General features: G+C 57.7%; 1 protein-coding gene across 1 annotated transcript in view; it reads left to right on the top strand.

Moving 5' to 3' along the window:
• LOC147091277 (ATP-dependent chromatin remodeler CHD4-like) overlaps positions 1-20,177 on the top strand; it is a 97,545-nt gene that overhangs the window by 59,986 nt on the left and 17,382 nt on the right. Inside the window, 12 exon segments of the mRNA XM_085976498.1 lie at positions 353-451; positions 453-465; positions 1,230-1,421; positions 4,454-4,654; positions 5,440-5,577; positions 7,729-7,850; positions 8,844-9,017; positions 9,784-9,925; positions 13,839-13,970; positions 14,526-14,643; positions 18,968-19,092; positions 19,519-19,855. Of these exon segments, the coding sequence (XP_085832624.1) occupies positions 353-451; positions 453-465; positions 1,230-1,421; positions 4,454-4,654; positions 5,440-5,577; positions 7,729-7,850; positions 8,844-9,017; positions 9,784-9,925; positions 13,839-13,970; positions 14,526-14,643; positions 18,968-19,092; positions 19,519-19,855 (1,793 nt within the window).

Here is a 20,177-nt window from a genome sequence, read left to right on the forward strand (position 1 = left end):
TGATCCCTGTCCAGTGACCCCTGGGTTAGGGAGAGGGTGAATCAGCCCGGGTTCCTGTACCTGATCCCTGTCCAGTGACCCCTGGGTTAGGGAGGGGGGTGAATCAGCCCGGGTTCCTGCTCCTGATCCCTGTCCAGTGACCCCTGGGTTAGGGAGGGGGTGAATTAGCCCGGGTTCCTGCTCCTGATCCCTGTCCAGTGACCCCTGGGTTAGGGAGGGGGTGAATCAGCCCGGGTTCCTGCTCCTGATCCCTGTCCAGTGACCCCTGGGTTAGGGAGGGGGTGAATCAGCCTGCGTTGGTTTGGAGGCTGAGCTAATTGACTGTGTGTCCTCTCTCTCTCTTTTCCCTCAGAGAACTTATGATGGGTGAGGAAGGGCGACCCGGGAAGAAAGTCTTCAAGAAGCCCAAGAAAGGAGGCCGGGAGCTTCGATTGGACCGTCCTCCCGAGGGTCCCGATCGTTGAGGTAAGTCTGGGCCTTGCCCCCTCTGGGTAATGGGGGCAGCGGCTGCATTACTTAGCAACCGTCCTCTGAGGGCTTCGAGAAGCGACTAGGCCGGGAATTTCCTCCCCGATCCGGATTGCGGAGGAAATGGCGGTATGGGGAGTGACTTAAACTCCCCCATATAGAGCAGGAAAGACCCAGGCTCCATCCCTGGCCTGTGCTGAGTTAGTCTGATCTCACCCAGTGTGGGACTGAACCCCCCCCCCCCCCCCCACCCCACACACACACAGCAGGAAAGACCCAGGCTCCATCCCTGGCCTGTGCTGAGTTAGTCTGATCTCACCCAGTGTGGGACTGAACCCCCCCCCCCCCCACACACACACACACACACACACACACACACACACACACACACACACACACACACACACACACACACCAGGAAAGGCCCAGGCTCCATCCCCGGCCTGTGCTGAGTTAGCCTGATCTCACCCTGTGTGGGACTGAGACACACACAGACACACACACAGACACTCACACTCACACTCTCCATCCCCAGCCTGCTCTGCGTTGAGAGAGACTGAGCTAGAGCGCAGGTGATCGTTGCCCAGTGGGTCCTGCTGGAACGTGTGTGAGCGGCCAAGCTCGGGGTTGTGATTCCTCCCATGGCCGAATACCCGCCAAGAATCGGGTGACGGCTGGATTTTGGTGGGTCGTGGGAGGGTACAATTGTTTTTTCTTCCTTTAACCATCTCCTCCTCCTTTTTCTCTCTCTCACTCCACAGCCAACCTGCAAGTTCGCCAGCCAGCCCCTATACGTTGATGAGACTGGGGGCTCCCTTCACCCCTATCAGCTCGAGGGGCTAAACTGGCTTCGCTTCTCTTGGGCCCAAGGGACTGACACCATCCTGGCTGATGAGATGGGCCTGGGCAAGACCGTGCAGACCATAGTCTTTCTCTATTCACTGTACAAAGAGGTGAGTGTTTGCTGGGATAGTGTAGAGGGAGCTTTACTCTGTATCTAACCCGTGCTGTACCTGCCCTGGGAGTGTTTGATGGGGACAGTGTAGAGGGAGCTTTACTCTGTATCTAACCTGTACTGTACCTGCCCTGGGAGTGTTTGATGGGACAGTGTAGAGTGAGCTTTACTCTGTATCTACCCCGTGCTGTACCTGCCCTGGGAGTGTTTGATGGGACAGTGTAGAGGGAGCTTTACTCTGTATCTACCCCGTGCTGTACCTGCCCTGGGAGTGGTTAATGGGACAGTGTAGAGGAAGCTTTACTCTGTATCTAACCCGTGCTGTACCTGCCCTGGGAGGGTTTGATGGGACAGTGGAGAGGGAGCTTTACTCTGTATCTAACCCGTGCTGTACCTGCCCTGGGAGGGTTTGATGGGACAGTGTAGAGGGAGCTTTACTCTGTATCTAACCCGTGCTGTACCTGCCCTGGGATTGTTTGATGGGACAGTGTAGAGGGAGCTTTACTCTGTATCTAACCCGTGCTGTACCTGCCCTGGGAGTGTTTGATGGGACAGTAGAGGGAGCTTTACTCTGTATCTAACCCATGCTGTACCTGTCCTGGGAGTGTTTGTTGGGACAGTGTAGAGGGTGCTTTACTCTGTATCTAAACTGTGTTGTACCTACCCTGGGAGTGTTTGATGGGACAGTGTAGAGTGAGCTTTACTCTGTATCTAACCCGTGCTGTACCTGCCCTGGGAGTGTTTGATGGGACAGTGTAGAGGGAGCTTTACTCTGTATCTAACCCATGCTGTACCTGCCCTGGGAGTGTTTGATGGGACAGTGTAGAGGGAGCTTTACTCTGTATCTAACCCGTGCTGTACCTGCCCTGGGAGTGTTTGTTGGGACAGTGTAGAGTGAGCTTTACTCTGTATCTAACCCGTGCTGTACTTGCCTTGGGAGTGTTTGATGGGACAGTGTAGAAGGAGCTTTGCTCTATATCTAACAATGCTGTACCTGCCGTGGGAGTGTTTGATGGGACAGTGTAGAGGGAGCTTTACTCTGTATCCAGCCCGTGCTGTACCTGCCTTGGGAGTGTTTGACACTTACTGATGTAGTGAGCACCATAGGACAGAAAGGGCCCAGACTGCTGGACAGTGACCCCTGTCGAGGCAGTGATGCGATGTGCCCCCGCCCCCTCCCACCGGTCAAATATGCTGCTCCCTGTCTGGGGCTCATGTGTGGAGAAAGGGCGAGATATCAGAGGCAGCCAGTGCCTGTGTGACCCAATTTCGCTCCCACTTTCCCCCACCCCCCCCATCTCCACTGCCCGCCGGCAAGACGGGGGTGGGGCACCTCACGTTTGCTGTGTTGATGGTGATTTATGTGCCGCACCCCTTGGTAGGTCAGCGAGTCCAGCTCCCCATTTCTGGCGAGGTGGGACGGTGGCTGGGGGTGCATGCGCCGCAGCCCAGGGTAGGTCAGCGAGTCCAGCTCCCCATTTCTGGCGAGGTGGGACGGTGGCTGGGGGTGCATGCGCCGCAGCCCAGGGTAGGTCAGCGAGTCCAGCTCCCCATTTCTGGCGAGGTGGGACGGTGGCTGGGGGTGCATGCGCCGCACCCCTTGGTAGGTCAGCGAGTCCAGCTCCCCATTTCTGGCGAGGTGGGACGGTGGCTGGGGGTGCATGCGCCGCACCCCTTGGTAGGTCAGCGAGTCCAGCTCCCCATTTCTGGCGAGGTGGGACGGTGGCTGGGGGTGCATGCGTCGCAGCCTAGGGTAGGTCAGCGAGTCCAGCTCCCCATTTCTGGCGAGGTGGGACGGTGGCTGGGGGTGCATGCATCGCAGCCCAGGGTAGGTCAGCGAGTCCAGCTCCCCATTTCTGGCGAGGTGGGACGGTGGCTGGGGGTGCATGCGTCGCAGCCCAGGGTAGGTCAGCGAGTCCAGCTCCCCATTTCTGGCGAGGTGGGACGGTGGCTGGGGGTGCATGCGCCGCAGCCTAGGGTAGGTCAGCGAGTCCAGCTCCCCATTTCTGGCGAGGTGGGACGGCGGCTGGGGGTGCATGTGTCGCAGCCCAGGGTAGGTCAGCGAGTCCAGCTCCCCATTTCTGGCGAGGTGGGACGGTGGCTGGGGGTGCATGTGTCGCAGCCCAGGGTAGGTCAGCGAGTCCAGCTCCCCATTTCTGGCGAGGTGGGACGGTGGCTGGGGGTGCATGCGCCGCAGCCCAGGGTAGGTCAGCGAGTCCGGCTCCCCATTTCTGGCGAGGTGGGACGGCGGCTGGGGGTGCATGCGCCGCAGCCTAGGGTAGGTCAGCGAGTCCGGCTCCCCATTTATGGCGAGGTGGGATGGTGGCTGGGGGTGCATGCGCTGCAGCCCAGGGTAGGTCAGCGAGTCCAGCTCCCCATTTCTGGCGAGGTGGGACGGTGGCTGGGGGTGCATGCGTCGCAGCCTAGGGTAGGTCAGCGAGTCCAGCTCCCCATTTCTGGCGAGGTGGGACGGTGGCTGGGGGTGCATGCGCCGCAGCCTAGGGTAGGTCAGCGAGTCCAGCTCCCCATTTCTGGCGAGGTGGGACGGTGGCTGGGGGTGCATCCGTCGCAGCCCAGGGTAGGTCAGCGAGTCCAGCTCCCCATTTCTGGCGAGGTGGGACGGCGGCTGGGGGTGCATGCGTCGCAGCCCAGGGTAGGTCAGCGAGTCCAGCTCCCCATTTCTGGCGAGGTGGGATGGCGGCTGGGGGTGCATGCGCCGCAGCCTAGGGTAGGTCAGCGAGTCCAGCTCCCCATTTCTGGCGAGGTGGGACGGTGGCTGGGGGTGCATGCGCCGCACCCCTTGGTTGCTCAGCGAGGCTACCTCCCGTTTGTCGTGAGGCAGGGATCTGGGGGTTTTACGTGCCTCACCCCAAGGTGACTCAATGAGTCCAGCTCATGTTTGCTGTGTTTCTGTTGTGTTGTGTTGTGCTGTGGGGGGGGGGGAGAGGCGGGGGGTCAAAGTTTGTATGTGCCGCACCCCATGATGGCTCAGCAGGTCCCCGCTCACGTTTTTGCCGCTGTGTTGAACAGGGTCACTCGAAGGGCCCGTTCCTGGTCAGCGCCCCGCTCTCCACCATCATCAACTGGGAGCGGGAGTTTGAGCTGTGGGGGCCGGACATGTACGTGGTGACTTACACCGGGGACAAGGACAGCCGAGCGGTCATCCGGGAGAACGAGTTCTCCTTCGAGAACAACGCCATTCGAGGAGGAAAGAAGGTCTTTAAGATGAAGGTAAGGGCCTGGGTGCCTGTGGTCCGAGGGAGGGTGCATTTCTACGGTTGAGGCCTTCAGGTCAGGCTTTGAGGCCTTGTCTGGTTCTAGACAGTCTTGTACCTTCAAGGCAGGCTGGAGGAGGGATGTATAATTTTGGGATGGGAGGGTAGGAATACGTCTTCTAATTAAACCAGGAAGCCCAGGGCGAAGGACAAGGGTTGTCAGGGTGCAGGGGAAGGGTCGAGGGTCACTTTGCAGGGCAGAGGTCAGGGGAAGGGTTGAGGGTCACGGTGCAGGGGTGGGCGAGAGTCACGGTGCGGGACAGACGTCGGGGGGAAGGGTTGAGGGTCATGGTGCAGGGGTGGGCGAGGGTCACGGTGCAGGACAGACGTCGGGGGGGGGGTAAGGGTTGAGGGTCAAGATGCAGGTGTGGGCGAAGGTCATGGTGCAGGCCGGGGGTCACAGTGCAGGACAGGGGTCAGGGGGAAGGACCGAGGGTTATGGTACAGGACAGGGGTCCGAGGAAGGGGTGGGGGTCACGATGCAGGACAGGGGTCAGGAGAAGGGTTGAGGGTCAGAGTGAAGGGCAAGGGCCGGGGGTCATGGTGCAGGTCCGGGGCCAGGGGTCACATTACAGGTTCGGGGCCAGGGGGAGGGTCACGGTGTAGGATAGGTGTCGGGGGAAGGGCTGGGGGTCATGGTGCAGGTCAGGGGAAGGACCGAGGGTCACGGTGCAGGACCGGGGTCGGGGGAATGGGAAGTTTCACTGTTCTTTTTAACCTCTCCTGTTCTCTCTCTCACAGAAAGAGGCCCAGGTCAAGTTCCACGTGTTACTGACATCCTACGAGTTGGTGACCATCGACCAGGCCATACTGGGATCCATCGAGTGGGCCTGTCTGGTAGTGGATGAAGCCCACAGGCTCAAGAACAACCAGTCCAAGGTGAGGCTCCGGCCCTGGTGCTAGGCCGCAGGCACGGTCGCCAAGCCCTCCATCCCGGTTCACTTTTGGTTTCTATTCACTCTCTCCGGGGCTCGAGCTCGTCACCGCAGCCCAGGCTGCGAGCTAAGGCCTAGGCCCCGGGCCTTCGGTTCAGGCTTAGATTTCTGGCTCATTGAGGTGGTGAACTCATGACATCCTGTCTCAGAGGGACACAAAAAGGCTAGTGCCAGTTTGTTGTTAATGGGCCAAAAAATAACTTGGTGCCATTTTTAGACCGACAACACAGAGCACAGCTCTTCCCCCCCCCCCCCCCCCTCCGCCTCCATCGATCCTCCGAACTCCCTTCTCTCTCTCTCTCCCGCAGTCCCCCCCTTCTCTCTCTCCCTCAGGGTCCCGCCCTTCTCTCTCTCCCTCAGGGTCCGCCCCCTTCTCTCTCTCCCTCAGGGTCCACCCCTCTCTCTCTCCCGCGGTCCCCCCTTCTCTCTCTCTCCCGCGGTCCCCCCTTCTCTCTCTCTCCCGCGGTCCCCCCTTCTCTCTCTCCCTCGGGGGTCTCTCCCTTCTCTCTCTCCCTCGGGGGTCTCTCCCTTCTCTCTCTCCCTCGGGGGGTCTCCCTTCTCTCTCTCCCTCGGGGGGCTCTCCCTTCTCTCTCTCCCTCGGGGGTCTCCCCCTTCTCTCTCTCCCTCGGGGGTCTCTCCCTTCTCTCTCCCTCGGGGGTCTCTCCCTTCTCTCTCTCCCTCGGGGGTCTCCCCCTTCTCTCTCTCCCTCGGGGGTCTCTCCCTTCTCTCTCTCCCTCGGGGGGTCTCCCCCTTCTCTCTCTCCCTCGGGGGTCTCTCCCTTCTCTCTCTCCCTCGGGGGGTCTCTCCCTTCTCTCTCTCCCTCGGGGCTCTCCCTTCTCTCTCTCCCTCGGGGGTCTCCCCCTTCTCTCTCTCCCTCGGGGGGTCTCTCCCTTCTCTCTCTCCCTCGGGGGGTCTCTCCCTTCTCTCTCTCCCTCGGGGGTCTCCCCCTTCTCTCTCTCCCTCGGGGGTCTCCCCCTTCTCTCTCTCCCTCGGGGCTCCCCCTTCTCTCTCTCCCTCGGGGGTCTCTCCCTTCTCTCTCTCCCTCGGGGGTCTCTCCCTTCTCTCTCTCCCTCGGGGGTCTCCCCCTTCTCTCTCTCCCTCGGGGGGTCTCTCCCTTCTCTCTCTCCCTCGGGGGGTCTCTCCCTTCTCTCTCTCCCTCGGGGGTCTCCCCCTTCTCTCTCTCCCTCGGGGGGTCTCTCCCTTCTCTCTCTCCCTCGGGGGTCTCTCCCTTCTCTCTCTCCCTCGGGGGTCTCTCCCTTCTCTCTCTCCCTCGGGGGGTCTCTCCCTTCTCTCTCTCCCTCGGGGGGGCTCTCCCTTCTCTCTCTCCCTCGGGGGTCTCTCCCTTCTCTCTCTCCCTCGGGGGTCTCTCCCTTCTCTCTCTCCCTCGGGGGGTCTCTCCCTTCTCTCTCTCCCTCGGGGTTCTCCCCCTTCTCTCTCTCCCTCGGGGGTCTCCCCCTTCTCTCTCTCCCTCGGGGGTCTCCCCCTTCTCTCTCTCCCTCGGGGGTCTCTCCCTTCTCTCTCTCCCTCGGGGGTCTCTCTCTTCTCTCTCTCTCTCGGGGGTCTCTCCCTTCTCTCTCTCCCTCGGGGGTCTCCCCCTCCTCTCTCTCCCTCGGGGGTCTCTCCCTTCTCTCTCTCCCTCGAGGGTCTCTCTCTTCTCTCTCTCTCTCGGGGGTCTCTCCCTTCTCTCTCTCCCTCGGGGGTCTCTCCCTTCTCTCTCTCCCTCGGGGGTCTCTCCCTTCTCTCTCTCCCTCGGGGGGCTCTCCCTTCTCTCTCTCCCTCGGGGGGTCTCTCCCTTCTCTCTCTCCCTCGGGGGTCTCCCCCTTCTCTCTCTCCCTCGGGGGTCTCCCCCTTCTCTCTCTCCCTCGGGGGGGTCTCCCCCTTCTCTCTCTCCCTCGGGGGGGGGGGCTCCCCCCCTTCTCTCTCTCCCTCGGGGGTCTCTCCCTTCTCTCTCTCCCTCGGGGCTCTCCCCCTTCTCTCTCTCCCTCGGGGGGGCTCCCGCCCTTCTCTCTCTCCCTCGGGGGGGGTCTCCCCCTTCTCTCTCTCCCTCGGGGCTCCCCCCCTTCCCTCTCTCCCTGTAACTCTTCCTGTGTTGCAGTTTTTCAGAATCCTGAATGGATACCCGCTCCAGCACAAGCTGCTCCTGACCGGCACTCCGCTACAGAACAATCTGGAGGAGCTCTTCCACCTCCTCAACTTTCTGACGCCCGAGAGATTCAAGTACGTCCCTCGACTGCCGGGGAGGGGAAGGGTCAAGGCTCGTGGTGCAGAACGGGTCGGGGGAGGGCCGAGGGTCACGGTGCAGGACAGGGGCCAGGGGAAGGATCGAGTGTTATAGACACACCCCCAGATACAGGAGTGTGAGAGAGGGGTTAGAGGGACCTCCCCAGATACAGGAGTGTGAGAGAGGGGGTTAGAGGGACCTCCACAGATACAGGAGTGTGAGAGAGGGGTTAGAGAGACCTCCCCAGATACAGGAGTGTGAGAGAGGGGTTAGAGAGACCTCCCCAGATACAGGAGTGTGAGAGAGGGGTTAGAGAGACCTCCTCAGAGAGAGAGTGAGAGAGGGGTTAGAGGGACCTCCTCAGATGCAGGAGTGTGAGAGAGGGGTTAGAGGGACCTCCCCAGATACAGGAGTGTGAGAGAGGGGTTAGAGAGACCTCCCCAGATACAGGAGTGTGAGAGAGGGGTTAGAGAGACCTCCCCAGATACAGGAGTGTGAGAGAGGGGTTAGAGAGACCTCCCCAGATACAGGAGTGTGAGAGAGGGGTTAGAGAGACCTCCTCAGAGAGAGAGTGAGAGAGGGGTTAGAGAGACCTCCTCAGATGCAGGAGTGTGAGAGAGGGGTTAGAGAGACCTCCCCAGATACAGGAGTGTGAGAGAGGGGTTAGAGAGACCTCCTCAGATGCAGGAGTGTGAGAGAGGGGTTACAGAGAGACCTCCCCAGATACAGGAGTGTGAGAGAGGGGGTTAGAGAGACCTCCCCAGATACAGGAGTGTGAGAGAGGGGGTTAGAGAGACCTCCCCAGACACAGGAGTGTGAGAGAGGGGTTAGAGAGACCTCCCCAGATACAGGAGTGTGAGAGAGGGGTTAGAGAGACCTCCCCAGATACAGGGTGTGGGATCGGGGGGAGTGGGAGTGGGGGGGGTTGGAATTTGTCGCGATGTGGAGTGAGGAGGAAGCTCTGAGCTTGTTCTTTGGGGTCTCTACAGTAACCTGGAGGGATTCCTGGAGGAGTTTGCTGACATTGCGAAGGAAGACCAGATTAAGAAGCTCCACGACATGCTGGGGCCCCACATGCTGCGACGTCTCAAGGCCGATGTCTTCAAGAACATGCCCTCAAAGACCGAGCTCATCGTCCGAGTGGAACTCAGTCCCATGCAGAAGTGAGTGAGGCCGTCGGAGAGTGGGGCGTGAGCCCACCTTCTTCCCAGCTCTCCACCTTCTCCCCATATCCCTCACACCCACCTTCTCCCCATATCCCTCAATCGCACCTTCTCCCCACATCGCTCACTCCCTTCTCCCCATATCCCTCACTCCCACCTCACCACCTTCTCCCCATATCCCTCACTCCCACCTCACCACCTTCTCCCCATATCCCTCACTCCCACCTCACCACCTTCTCCCCATATCCCTCACTCTCACCTTCTCTCCATATTCCTCACTCCCACCTTCTCCCCACATCGCTCAATCCCGCCTCCCCACCTTCTCCCCATATCCCTCACTCCCACCTCACCACCTTCTCCCCATATCCCTCACTCCCACCTCACCACCTTCTCCCCATATCCCTCACTCCCACCTCCCCACCTTCTCCCCATATCCCTCACTCCCACCTCACCACCTTCTCCCCATATCCCTCACTCCCACCTCACCACCTTCTCCCCATATCCCTCACTCCCACCTCACCACCTTCTCCCCATATCCCTCACTCCCACCTCACCACCTTCTCCCCATATCCCTCACTCTCACCTTCTCTCCATATTCCTCACTCCCACCTTCTCTCCACATCCCTCACTCCCGCCTCCCCACCTTCTCCCCCCACACCCAGCAGAGTTTGGGACTCGTGTGCTTGAGTGGAGGGGGGGCCGTATGTTTATAATTAATTTCCCCTTCCATCTAACCGACCCCTGCTTTTGTTCTTTGACCCCCCAGGAAGTACTACAAGTACATTCTGACCCGGAACTTCGAGGCGTTGAACGCGAGGGGCGGAGGGAACCAGGTCTCGCTGCTCAACGTCATGATGGATCTGAAGAAATGCTGCAACCACCCCTACCTCTTCCCCGTCGCTGCAATGGTACGGCCCAGCCCTCAGAGAGCGTCCCTCAATGGGAGAGGGGCGGGGGCGCGTCCCTCAACGGGAGAGGGTATCGGGGGGGGGGGGGGCGTCCCTCAACGGGAGAGGGGCAGGGGGCATCCAGCAACGGGCAGGGGGGGGGCGTCCTTCAATGGGAGAGGGGTGGGGGCGCGTCCCTCAACGGGAGAGGGTATCGGGGGGGGGGGGGGCGTCCCTCAACGGGAGAGGGGCAGGGGGCGTCCTTCAATGGGAGAGGGGCGGGGGAGCATCCCTCAACGGGAGAGGGTATCGGGGTGGGTCCCTCAACGGGAGAGGGGCGGGCGGGCGTCCATCACGGGAGAGGGGCGGGGCGGCGTCCCTCGAGGGGAGAGGGGCGGGGGGGGCGTCCCTCGAGGGGAGAGGGGTGGGGAGGCATCCCTCGATGGGAGAGGGGCAGGAGAGCGTCCCTCAACGGGAGAGGAGCGGGGGAGCGTTCCTCAATGGGAGAGGGGCGGTGGGGGGGGGCGTCCCTCAACGGGAGAGGGGCGGGTGTCGTCTCAACGGGATAGGCGTTGGGGAGATCAGGAAGGGCCCAGGCTCCATTCCCGGCCTGTTCCGAGTTAGCTGATCCGATGTGGGACTGAGCCTGGCCCAGCCTCGCTGTGTGTCCCGTGCCTTGGAGTGCCTGTCTCAGGTAACGTGCTCTGCCCCCAGTGTCCGTGGCGCCAGGGCATCTGGACAGAAGCAGGTTAATCACCCTCTGGGATAGAAGGGAGGTTTGGGCCTTCCCTTGTCGGGAAGACTGAACAGTAGGCAAACTAATGGGACTAAAGGCTGACAAGTCCCCTGGACCTGATGGCCTACATCCCAGGGTCTTCAAAGAAGTGGCTGCAGAGATAGTGGTTTTAATCTACAAAAATTCCCTGGATTCTGGAGAGGTCCCAGCGGATTGGAAAACCGCAAATGTAACGCCCCTATTTAAGAAGGGAGGGAGGCAAAAAGCAGGAAACTACAGGCCAGTTAGCCTAACATCTGTCATTGGGAAAATGCTGTAATCCATCATTAAGGAGGTAATAGCAGGACATTTAGAAAATCATAATACAATCAAGCAGAGTCAGCATGGTTTTATGAAGGGGAAATCGTGTTTGACAAATTTACTAGAGTTCTTTGAGGCTGTAATGAGCAGGGTGGATCAAGGGGAACCAGTAGATGTAGTGTATTTGGAATTCCAGAAGGCATTCGATAAAGTGCCTCATAAAAGTTTACTGCACAAGATAAGGCAGCACGGTGGCATAGTGGTTAGCACTGTTGGCTCACAGCGCCAGGGACCCGGGTTCAAATCCGGCCTCGGGCGACTGTCTGTGTGGAGTTTGCACATTCTCCCCGTGTTTGCGTGGGTTTCCTCCGGGTGCTCCGGTTTCCTCCCACAGTCCAAAGATGTGCGGGTTAGGTTGATTGGCCATGATAAAAAAAATTGGCCCTTAGTGTTAGGGGGGATTAAATACGTGGGGTTACGGGGATAGGGCTTGGGTGGGATGGCTGTCGGTGTAGGGACCGGGTGCTAGGGTTTGGATGATCAGCCATGATCTCGTTGAATGGCGGAGCAGGCTCGAAGGGCCGAATGGCCTACTCCTGCTCCTATCTTCTATGTCTATGTTTATAAGAGCTCACTGGGTTGGGGGTAATATATTGGCATGGATAGAGGATTGACTAACTAACAGAAAGCAGAGAGTCGGGATAAATGGGTCATTTTCTGGTTGGCAAACTGTAACTAGTGGGGTGCCACAGGGATCAGTGCTGGGGCCTCAACTATTTACAATCTATATTAATGACTTGGATGAAGGGACCGAGTGTAATTTAGCCAAATTTGCTGATGATACTAAGATAGGTGGGAAAGCAAATAGTGAGGAGGACACAGAGTCTATAGAGAGGTTAAGTGAGTGGGCAAAAATTTGGCAGATGGAGTATAATGTGGGAAAATGCGAGGTTATCCACTTTGGTAGGAAAAATAAAAAAGCAAACTATTATTTAAATGGAGAGAGATTACAAAATGCGGCGATACAGAGGGACCTGGGGGTCCTCGTACATGAAACATAAAAAGTTAGCATACAGGTACAGCAAGTAATTAGGAAGGTAAATGGAATGTTGGCCTTTATTTCAAGGGAGATGGAGTGTAAAAGTATTTAAGGAGGGATATACTTGCATTGGAGGCAGTTCAGAGAAGGTTCACTCGGTTGATTCCTGAGATGAGGGGGTTGACGTATGAGGAAAGGCTGGGCCTATACTCATTGGAGTTTAGAAGAATGGGAGGCGATCTTATCGAAACATATAAGATTCTGAGGGGGCTCGACAAGGTAGACGCAGGGAGGATGTTTCCCCTCGTGGGGGAATCTGGAACTAGGGGAGCACAGGTTCAGGATAAGGGGTTGCCCATTTAAGACGGAGATGAGGAGGAATTTCTTCTGAGGGTCGTGATTTTTTGGAATTCTCTGTCCCAGAGAGCTGTGGAGGCGGAGTCAGTGAATATATTTAAGGTGGAGATAGACAGATATTTGAGCTACAGGGAGTCACAGAAATCACAGAAACCCCACAGTGCAGATAGAGGCCATTTCGGCCCATCGAGCCTGCACCGACACACATCCCACCCGATCCCCGTAACCCCTACACCAACACATATCCCACCCTATCCCCGTAACCCCACGTATTTAATCCCCCCTAACACTAAGGGTCAATTTATCATAGCCAATCAACCTAACCCGCACATCTTTGGACTGTGGGAGGAAACCGGAGCACCCGGAGGAAACCCACGCAAACACGGGGAGAATGTGCAAACTCCACACAGACAGTCGCCCGAGGCCGGATTCGAACCCGGGTCCCTGGCGCTGTGAGGCAACAGTGCTAACCACTAACCACTATGCCACCGTGCTGCCCTCGGGGGTTATGGGGAGCGGGCGGGAAAGTGGAGTTGAGACCAAGATCAAATCAGCCGTGATCTTATTGAATGGCGGAGCAGGCTCGAGGGGCCGAATGGCCTGCTCCTGCTCCTATTCCTTATGATCTTGTGTTCAGAGGTAGAGTTGGCGAGATTTTTCTCCGTGCCGTCTGGGTTAGGGAGGAGGGGGGTCAGTGAATCTAACATGTGTTCCTGCTCCTGGTCATTGCCCACTGACTCCTGTCACCCTCTGACCCCCCGAGTCCGAGCCCAAGGGGCCCAACTCTGGGCTTAAGGAACCCAAGAGGCCGATGTGTTGCAGATTATTCCGGCAAATGGTATGTTGGCCTTCGTAGCGAGAGGGTTTGAGTACAGGAACAAGGATGTCTTGCTGCAGTTGCACAGGGCCTTGGTGGGACCACATCTTGAGTTTTGTGTGTGCAGTTTTGGTCGCCTTATCTGAGGAAGGATGTTCTTGCCATGGAAGGAGTGCAGCGAAGATTCACCTGGGGTGGCAGGAATGACGTATGAGGAGAGATTGGGTCGATTAGGCTTATATTCGCTAGAGTTTAGAAGAATGAGAGGGGATCTCATTGAAACTTATAAAATTCTAACAGGACTGGACAGACTAGATGCAGGAAGGATGTTCCCGATGGCGGGGGAGTCCAGAACCAGGGGTCACAGTCTAAGGAGAAGGGGTAAGCCATTTAGGACAGAGATGAGGAGGAATTTCTTCACCCAGAGAGTGGTGAACCTGTGGAATTCTCTACCACAGAAAGCAGTGGAGGCCAATTCATTAAATATATTCAAGAAGGAGTTAGATATATTTCTTAAGGCTAAAGGGATCAAGGGATATGGAGAGAAGGCAGGGACAGGGTACTGAATTTGGATGATCAGCCATGATCTCATTAAATGGCGGAACAGGCTCGAGGGGCCGAATGGCCTACTCCTGCTCCTATCTTCTATGGAATGACCTCGGCTGTGTTTATCCCCCCTCAACAGGAAGCCCCCAAGATGCCGAACGGGATGTATGACGGGACCATGCTGGTACGCGCGGCCGGGAAGCTGACGCTCCTGCAGAAGATGTTGAACAAGCTCAAGATCGACGGCCATCGAGTGCTGATATTCTCCCAGGTGACGACCTTTGAACTGTGGGGTGGGCCTGTTGGGGGAAGGAGTATGGGGACGGAGGGGGGAGGAGGCTGTTGGCGAGGGTGTCCAAGTCCTTAGGGGGAGGCTGTATCCAAGAAGGTGGTCAAACCACCCCCCCCCTCCTTGGCAGGGTTTGTCTGGTTGCTAAGCAACCGTGGGGCGCTTTGGGCCTAAAGACAACTATGCGGCCTGGCGACGCAGGCCTTTGCGCGCAGGCCAGTGCCTGTGCAGGGGTGCTTCAGGCCTTAAGAAACCATGGGGCCTTGCGATGTAGGCCTTTGCATGCAAGCCGGAGCCTGTGGGGGCGCTTCAGGCCTAAGGCAACCATGGATGCTAGCGAGGGAGGCCTTTGACCACAGACCAGAGCCTGTGCGGGTAATTTGGGATTAGCTGGGTTGGGGGGCGGGGAAGAGAGAGAGGGAAGTAATTTCCGAGGGAGGGTTCGCGCCCGGCAGTTTCAGAAGCATCTGGCAGGTTTCCTAATGCTCTCCTTCCTCTCTCTCTCTCTCTCTCTCTCTCTCTCCTTTCTCCCGACAGATGACCAAAATGCTGGACCTGCTGGAAGATTTCTTGGAGCACGAAGGGTACAAGTACGAGCGGATTGACGGCGGGATCACCGGCAATCTCCGGCAGGAGGCCATCGACCGCTTCAATGGTGAGTGGAAGTGCGAAGCAGCCTTGGTCCAACCTCTTCACACAAAGGCTAGTGGAAATCTGGAACTTACTCGCACAAAAAGCTGGGGCTCAACTGAAAATTTCAAAACTGAGATTGATAGATTGTTGTTAGGCAAGGCTATTAAGGGTTACGGAAACAAGGCGGGTAATTGGAGTTCAGATGCAGATCAGCCATGCTCTAATTGAATGGCGGTACAGGCTCGAGGGCCTAAATGGCCTCCTCCTGTTCCTATGGTAACAGGCTCAAGGAGGCTGAATGGGCCTACTTATTTTTTTATTTATGCAGAGGATGTGGGTGTCACTGGCAAGGCCAGCATTTATTGCCCATCCCTAGTTGCCCTGGAGAAGGTGGTGGTGAGCCGCCTTCTTGAACCGCTGCAGTCCGTGTGGTGAAGGTGCTCCCACAGTGCTGTTAGGGAGGGAGTTCCAGGATTTTGACCCAGTGTCGATGAAGGATCGGGCGATATACTTCCAAGTCAGGGTGGTGTGTGACTTGGAGGGGAACTTGGAGGTGGCGGTGTTCCCATGCGCCTGCTGCCCTTGTCCTTCTAGGTGGAAGAGGTCGCGGGTTTGGGAGGTGCTGCCGAAGAAGCCTTGGCGAGTTGCTGCAGTGCATCTTGTAGATGGTACACACTGCAGCCACGGTGCGCCGGTGGTGGAGGGAGTGAATGTTTAAGGTGGTGGAGGGGGTGCCGATCAGCAGGCTGCTTTGTCCTGGATGGTGTTGAGCTTCTTGAGTGTTGTTGGAGCTGCACTCATCCAGGCAAGTGAAGAGTATTCCATCACACTCCTGACTTGTGCCTTGTAGATGGTGGAAAGGCTTTGGGGAGTCAGGAGGTGAGTCACTCGCTCTTGCTGCTATGGTAACAGGCTCGAGGGGGCTGAACGAGCCTACTCCTGTTCCTGTGAAACCTGCAATTAAATCTCCTCCTGTCACTATCCATAACAGGAGTGTGGCTCGGGGAGAGAATGGGCCAAGGAACATTGTGCAGGTCAGAGGGAAGGGCCGAGGGTCACAGATACAGGAGTGTGAGAGAGGGGTTAGAGGGACCTCCCCAGATACAGGAGTGTGTGAGAGGGGTTAGAGAGACCTCCCCAGATACAGGAGTGTGAGAGAGGGGTTAGAGGGACCTCCCCAGATACAGGAGTGTGAGAGAGGGGGTTAGAGAGACCTCCCCAGATACAGGAGTGTGAGAGAGGGGTTAGAGGGACCTCCCCCAGATACAGGAGTGTGAGAGAGGGGTTAGAGAGACCTCCCCAGATACAGGAGTGTGTGAGAGGGGTTAGAGGGACCTCCCCAGATACAGGAGTGTGAGAGAGGGGGTTAGAGAGACCTCCCCAGATACAGGAGTGTGAGAGTGGGGTTAGAGAGACCTCCCCAGATACAGGAGTGTGAGAGAGGGGTTAGAGGGACCTCCCCAGATACAGGAGTGTGAGAGAGGGGGTTAGAGAGACCTCCCCAGATACAGGAGTGTGAGAGAGGGGTTAGAGAGACCTCCCCAGATACAGGAGTGAGAGCGAGAGAGGAGTTAGAGAGACCTCCCCAGATACAGGAGCGTGAGAGAGGGGTTAGAGAGACCTCCCCAGATACAGGAGCGAGAGAGAGAGAGGAGTTAGAGAGACCTCCCCAGATACAGGAGCGTGAGAGAGGGGTTAGAGGGACTTCCCCATATACAGGAGTGTGAGAGAGGGGTTAGAGAGACCTCCCCAGATACAGGAGTGTGAGAGAGGGGTTAGAGGGACCTCCCAGATACAGGAGTGTGAGAGAGGGGGTTAGAGGGACCTCCCCAGATACAGGAGTGTGAGAGAGGGGTTAGAGGGACCTCCCCAGATACAGGAGTGTGAGAGAGAGGTTAGAGGGACCTCCCCAGATACAGGAGTGTGAGAGAGGGGTTAGAGGGACCTCCCCAGATACAGGAGTGTGAGAGAGGGGGTTAGAGAGACCTCCCCAGATACAAGGAGTGTGAGAGAGGGGTTAGAGGGACCTCCCCAGATACAGGAGTGTGAGAGAGGGGGTTAGAGAGACCTCCCCAGATACAGGAGTGTGACAGAGGGGTTAGAGGGACCTCCCCAGATACAGGAGTATGAGAGAGGGGTGAGAGAGACCTCCCCAGATACAGGAGTGTGAGAGAGGGGGTTAGAGAGACCTCCCCAGATACAGGAGTGTGAGAGAGCGGGTTAGAGAGACCTCCCAGATACAGGAGTGTGAGAGAGGGGTTAGAGGGACCTCCCCAGATACAGGAGTGTGAGAGAGGGGGTTAGAGAGACCTCCCCAGATACAGGAGTGTAAGAGAGGGGTTAGAGAGACCTCCCCAGATACAGGAGTGTGAGAGAGGGGTTAGAGGGACCTCCCCAGATACAGGAGTGTGAGAGAGGGGTTAGAGAGACCTCCCCAGATACAGGAGTGTGAGAGAGGGGGTTAGAGAGACCTCCCCAGATACAGGAGTGTGAGAGAGGGGTTAGAGGGACCTCCCCAGATACAGGAGTGTGAGAGAGGGGTTAGAGGGACCTCCCCAGATACAGGAGTGTGAGAGAGGGGTTAGATGGACCTCCCCAGATACAGGAGTGAGAGAGAGAGAGAGGGGGTTAGAGGGACCTCCCCAGATACAGGAGTGTGAGAGAGGGGTTAGAGGGACCTCCCCAGATACAGGAGTGTGAGAGAGGGGTTAGAGAGACCTCCCCAGATACAGGAGTGTGAGAGAGGGGTTAGAGGGACCTCCCCAGATACAGGAGTGTGAGAGAGGGGTTAGAGAGACCGCCCCAGATACAGGAGTGTGAGAGAGGGGTTAGAGGGACCTCCCCAGATACAGGAGTGTGACAGGGGGTTAGAGGGACATCCCCAGATACAGGAGTGAGAGAGGGGTTAGTGAGACCTCCCCAGATACAGGATTGTGAGAGAGGGGTTAGTGAGACCTCCCCAGATACAGGAGTGAGAGAGAGAGAGAGGGGTTAGAGAGACCTCCCCAGATACAGGAGTGTGAGAGAGGGGTTAGAGAAACCTCCCCAGATACAGGAGTGTGAGAGAGGGGTTAGAGGGACCTCCCCAGATACAGGAGTGTGAGAGAGGGGTTAGTGAGACCTCCCCAGATACAGGAGTGTGAGAGAGGGGTTAGAGGGACCTCCCCAGATACAGGAGTGTGAGAGAGAGAGAGGGGGTTAGAGAGACCTCCCCAGATACAGGACTGTGAGAGAGGGGGTTAGAGGGACCTCCCCAGATACAGGAGTGTGAGAGAGGGGGTTAGAGAGACCTCCCCAGATACAGGAGTGAGAGAGAGGGGTTAGAGAGACCTCCCCAGATACAGGAGTGTGAGAGAGGGGTTAGAGAGACCTCCCCAGATACAGGAGTGAGAGAGAGGGGTTAGAGGGACCTCCCCAGATACAGGAGTGTGACAGAGGGGTTAGAGAGACCTCCCCAGATACAGGAGTGTCAGAGAGGGGTTAGAGAGACCTCCCCAGATACAGGAGTGTGAGAGAGGGGTTAGAGAGACCTCCCCAGATACAGGAGTGTGAGAGAGGGGTTAGAGATCCTCCCCAGGTACAGGAGTGTGAAAGAGGGGTTAGAAGGACTTTCCCAGATACAGGAGTGTGAGAGAGGGGGTTAGAGGGACCTCCCCAGAAAGAGGAGTGTGAGAGAGGGGTTAGAGAAACCTCCCCAGATACAGGAGAGAGAGAGGGGTTAGAGGGACCTCCCCAGATACAGGAGTGAGAGAGAGAGAGAGGGGGTTAGAGAGACCTCCCCAGATACAGGAGAGAGAGAGGGGTTGGAGGGACCTTCCCAGATACAGGAGTGTGAGAGAGGGGGTTAGAGGTACCTCCCCAGATACAGGAGTGTGAGAGAGGGGGTTAGAGAGACCTCCCCAGATACAGGAGTGTGAGAGAGGGGGTTAGAGGGACCTCCCCAGATACAGGAGTGTGAGAGAGGGGTTAGAGAGACCTCCCCAGATACAGGAGTGTGGGAGAGGGGGTTAGAGGGATCTCCCCAGATACAGGAGTGTGAGAGAGGGGTTAGAGGGACCTCCCCAGATACAGGAGTGTGAGTGAGGGGTTAGAGAGACCTCCCCAGATACAGGAGTGTGAGAGAGGGGTTAGAGGGACCTCCCCAGATACAGGAGTGTGAGAGAGGGGTTAGCGGGACCTCCCCAGATACAGGAGTGTGAGAGGGGGTTAGAGAGACCAACTCCCCAGATACAGGGTTAGGGCGTGGGATCTGTCGCTGATTTGAAGAGGTGAGGGTGGGGCTGTGAGTCACGCTGTGATTGATGTTCATCCCCTCTCTCTGCCTCTTTTTCTCTCCCCTTTCTCAGCCCCTGGAGCCCAGCAGTTTTGCTTCTTGTTATCTACCCGCGCTGGAGGCCTTGGTATCAACCTTGCCACTGCCGACACAGTCATCATCTACGATTCCGACTGGAATCCACACAACGACATCCAGGTGAGTGGGGTGGGTGGGTTGGCGGTGGTGTCAGGGAAGGACAACAGGTAAGGGCCCAGGCACCATTCCCGGCCTGTTGCCGAGGTAGCCTGATCCTCTCACGGTGCGTGGGTACAGGGCAGGAAAGGCCCAGGCTCTATCTCTGGCCTGTGCTCAATTAGCCTGATCTCACCCGGTGTGTGGGTACGGAGCAGGAAAAGGCCCAGGCCCCAATCCAGGCCTGTTGCCGAGTTAGCCTGATCCTCCCACGGTGAGTGGGTACAGAGCAGGAAAGACCCAGGCTCTATCTCTGGCCTGTGCTCAATTAGCCTGATCTCACCCGGTGTGTGGGTACGCAGCAGGAAAGGGCCCAGGTTCCAATCCGGGCCTGTTGCCGAGTTACCCTGATCTGACTCGGACGATGAACTTTGCCCTCCCTCTCCCTAGGCTTTCAGCCGAGCGCACCGGATCGGGCAGAACCGCAAAGTGATGATCTACCGCTTCGTGACCCGGGCGTCGGTGGAGGAGCGGATCACCCAGGTGGCCAAGAAGAAGATGATGCTGACCCACCTGGTGGTGCGGCCCGGCCTGGGCTCCAAGTCGGGCTCCATGTCCAAGCAGGAGCTCGACGACATCCTCAAGTTCGGCACTGAGGAGCTCTTCAAGGACGAGATGGAGAACATCAAGAGCTTGGCTCTCGGACTGGCGCTCAAAGGTGAGAGGGAGCGGCCAGAGTTGGCCTCAGTACCCCCGGGGTTAGGAAGATGGGGCAGGGGCTACAGTTGGCCTCTGCCTTGAGGGGGTGGGGCTACAATTGGTCTCAGTACCTTGAGTGGGAGGCACTACAGTTGGCCTCAGTACTGCCAGGGTGAAGGGGAGTGGCTAAAATTAGCCTCAGTACTGTGAGGGAGGGACTACAGTTGGCCTCAGTACCTCCAGGGTAAGGGGGGAGGGGCTACAGTTGGCCTCAGTACCTCCAGGGTAAGGGGGGAGGGGCTACAGTTGGCCTCAGTACCTCCAGGATAAGGGGGAGGAGCTACAGTTGGCCTCAGTACCTCCAGGGTAAGGGGGAGGGGCTACAGTTGGCCTCAGTACCTCCAGGGTAA

This window comes from Somniosus microcephalus, unplaced genomic scaffold, assembly GCF_052327205.1.
Source record: "Somniosus microcephalus isolate GS21.2 unplaced genomic scaffold, FLI_Smic_1.0 unresolved_chr3, whole genome shotgun sequence".
NCBI lineage: Eukaryota > Metazoa > Chordata > Chondrichthyes > Squaliformes > Somniosidae > Somniosus > Somniosus microcephalus.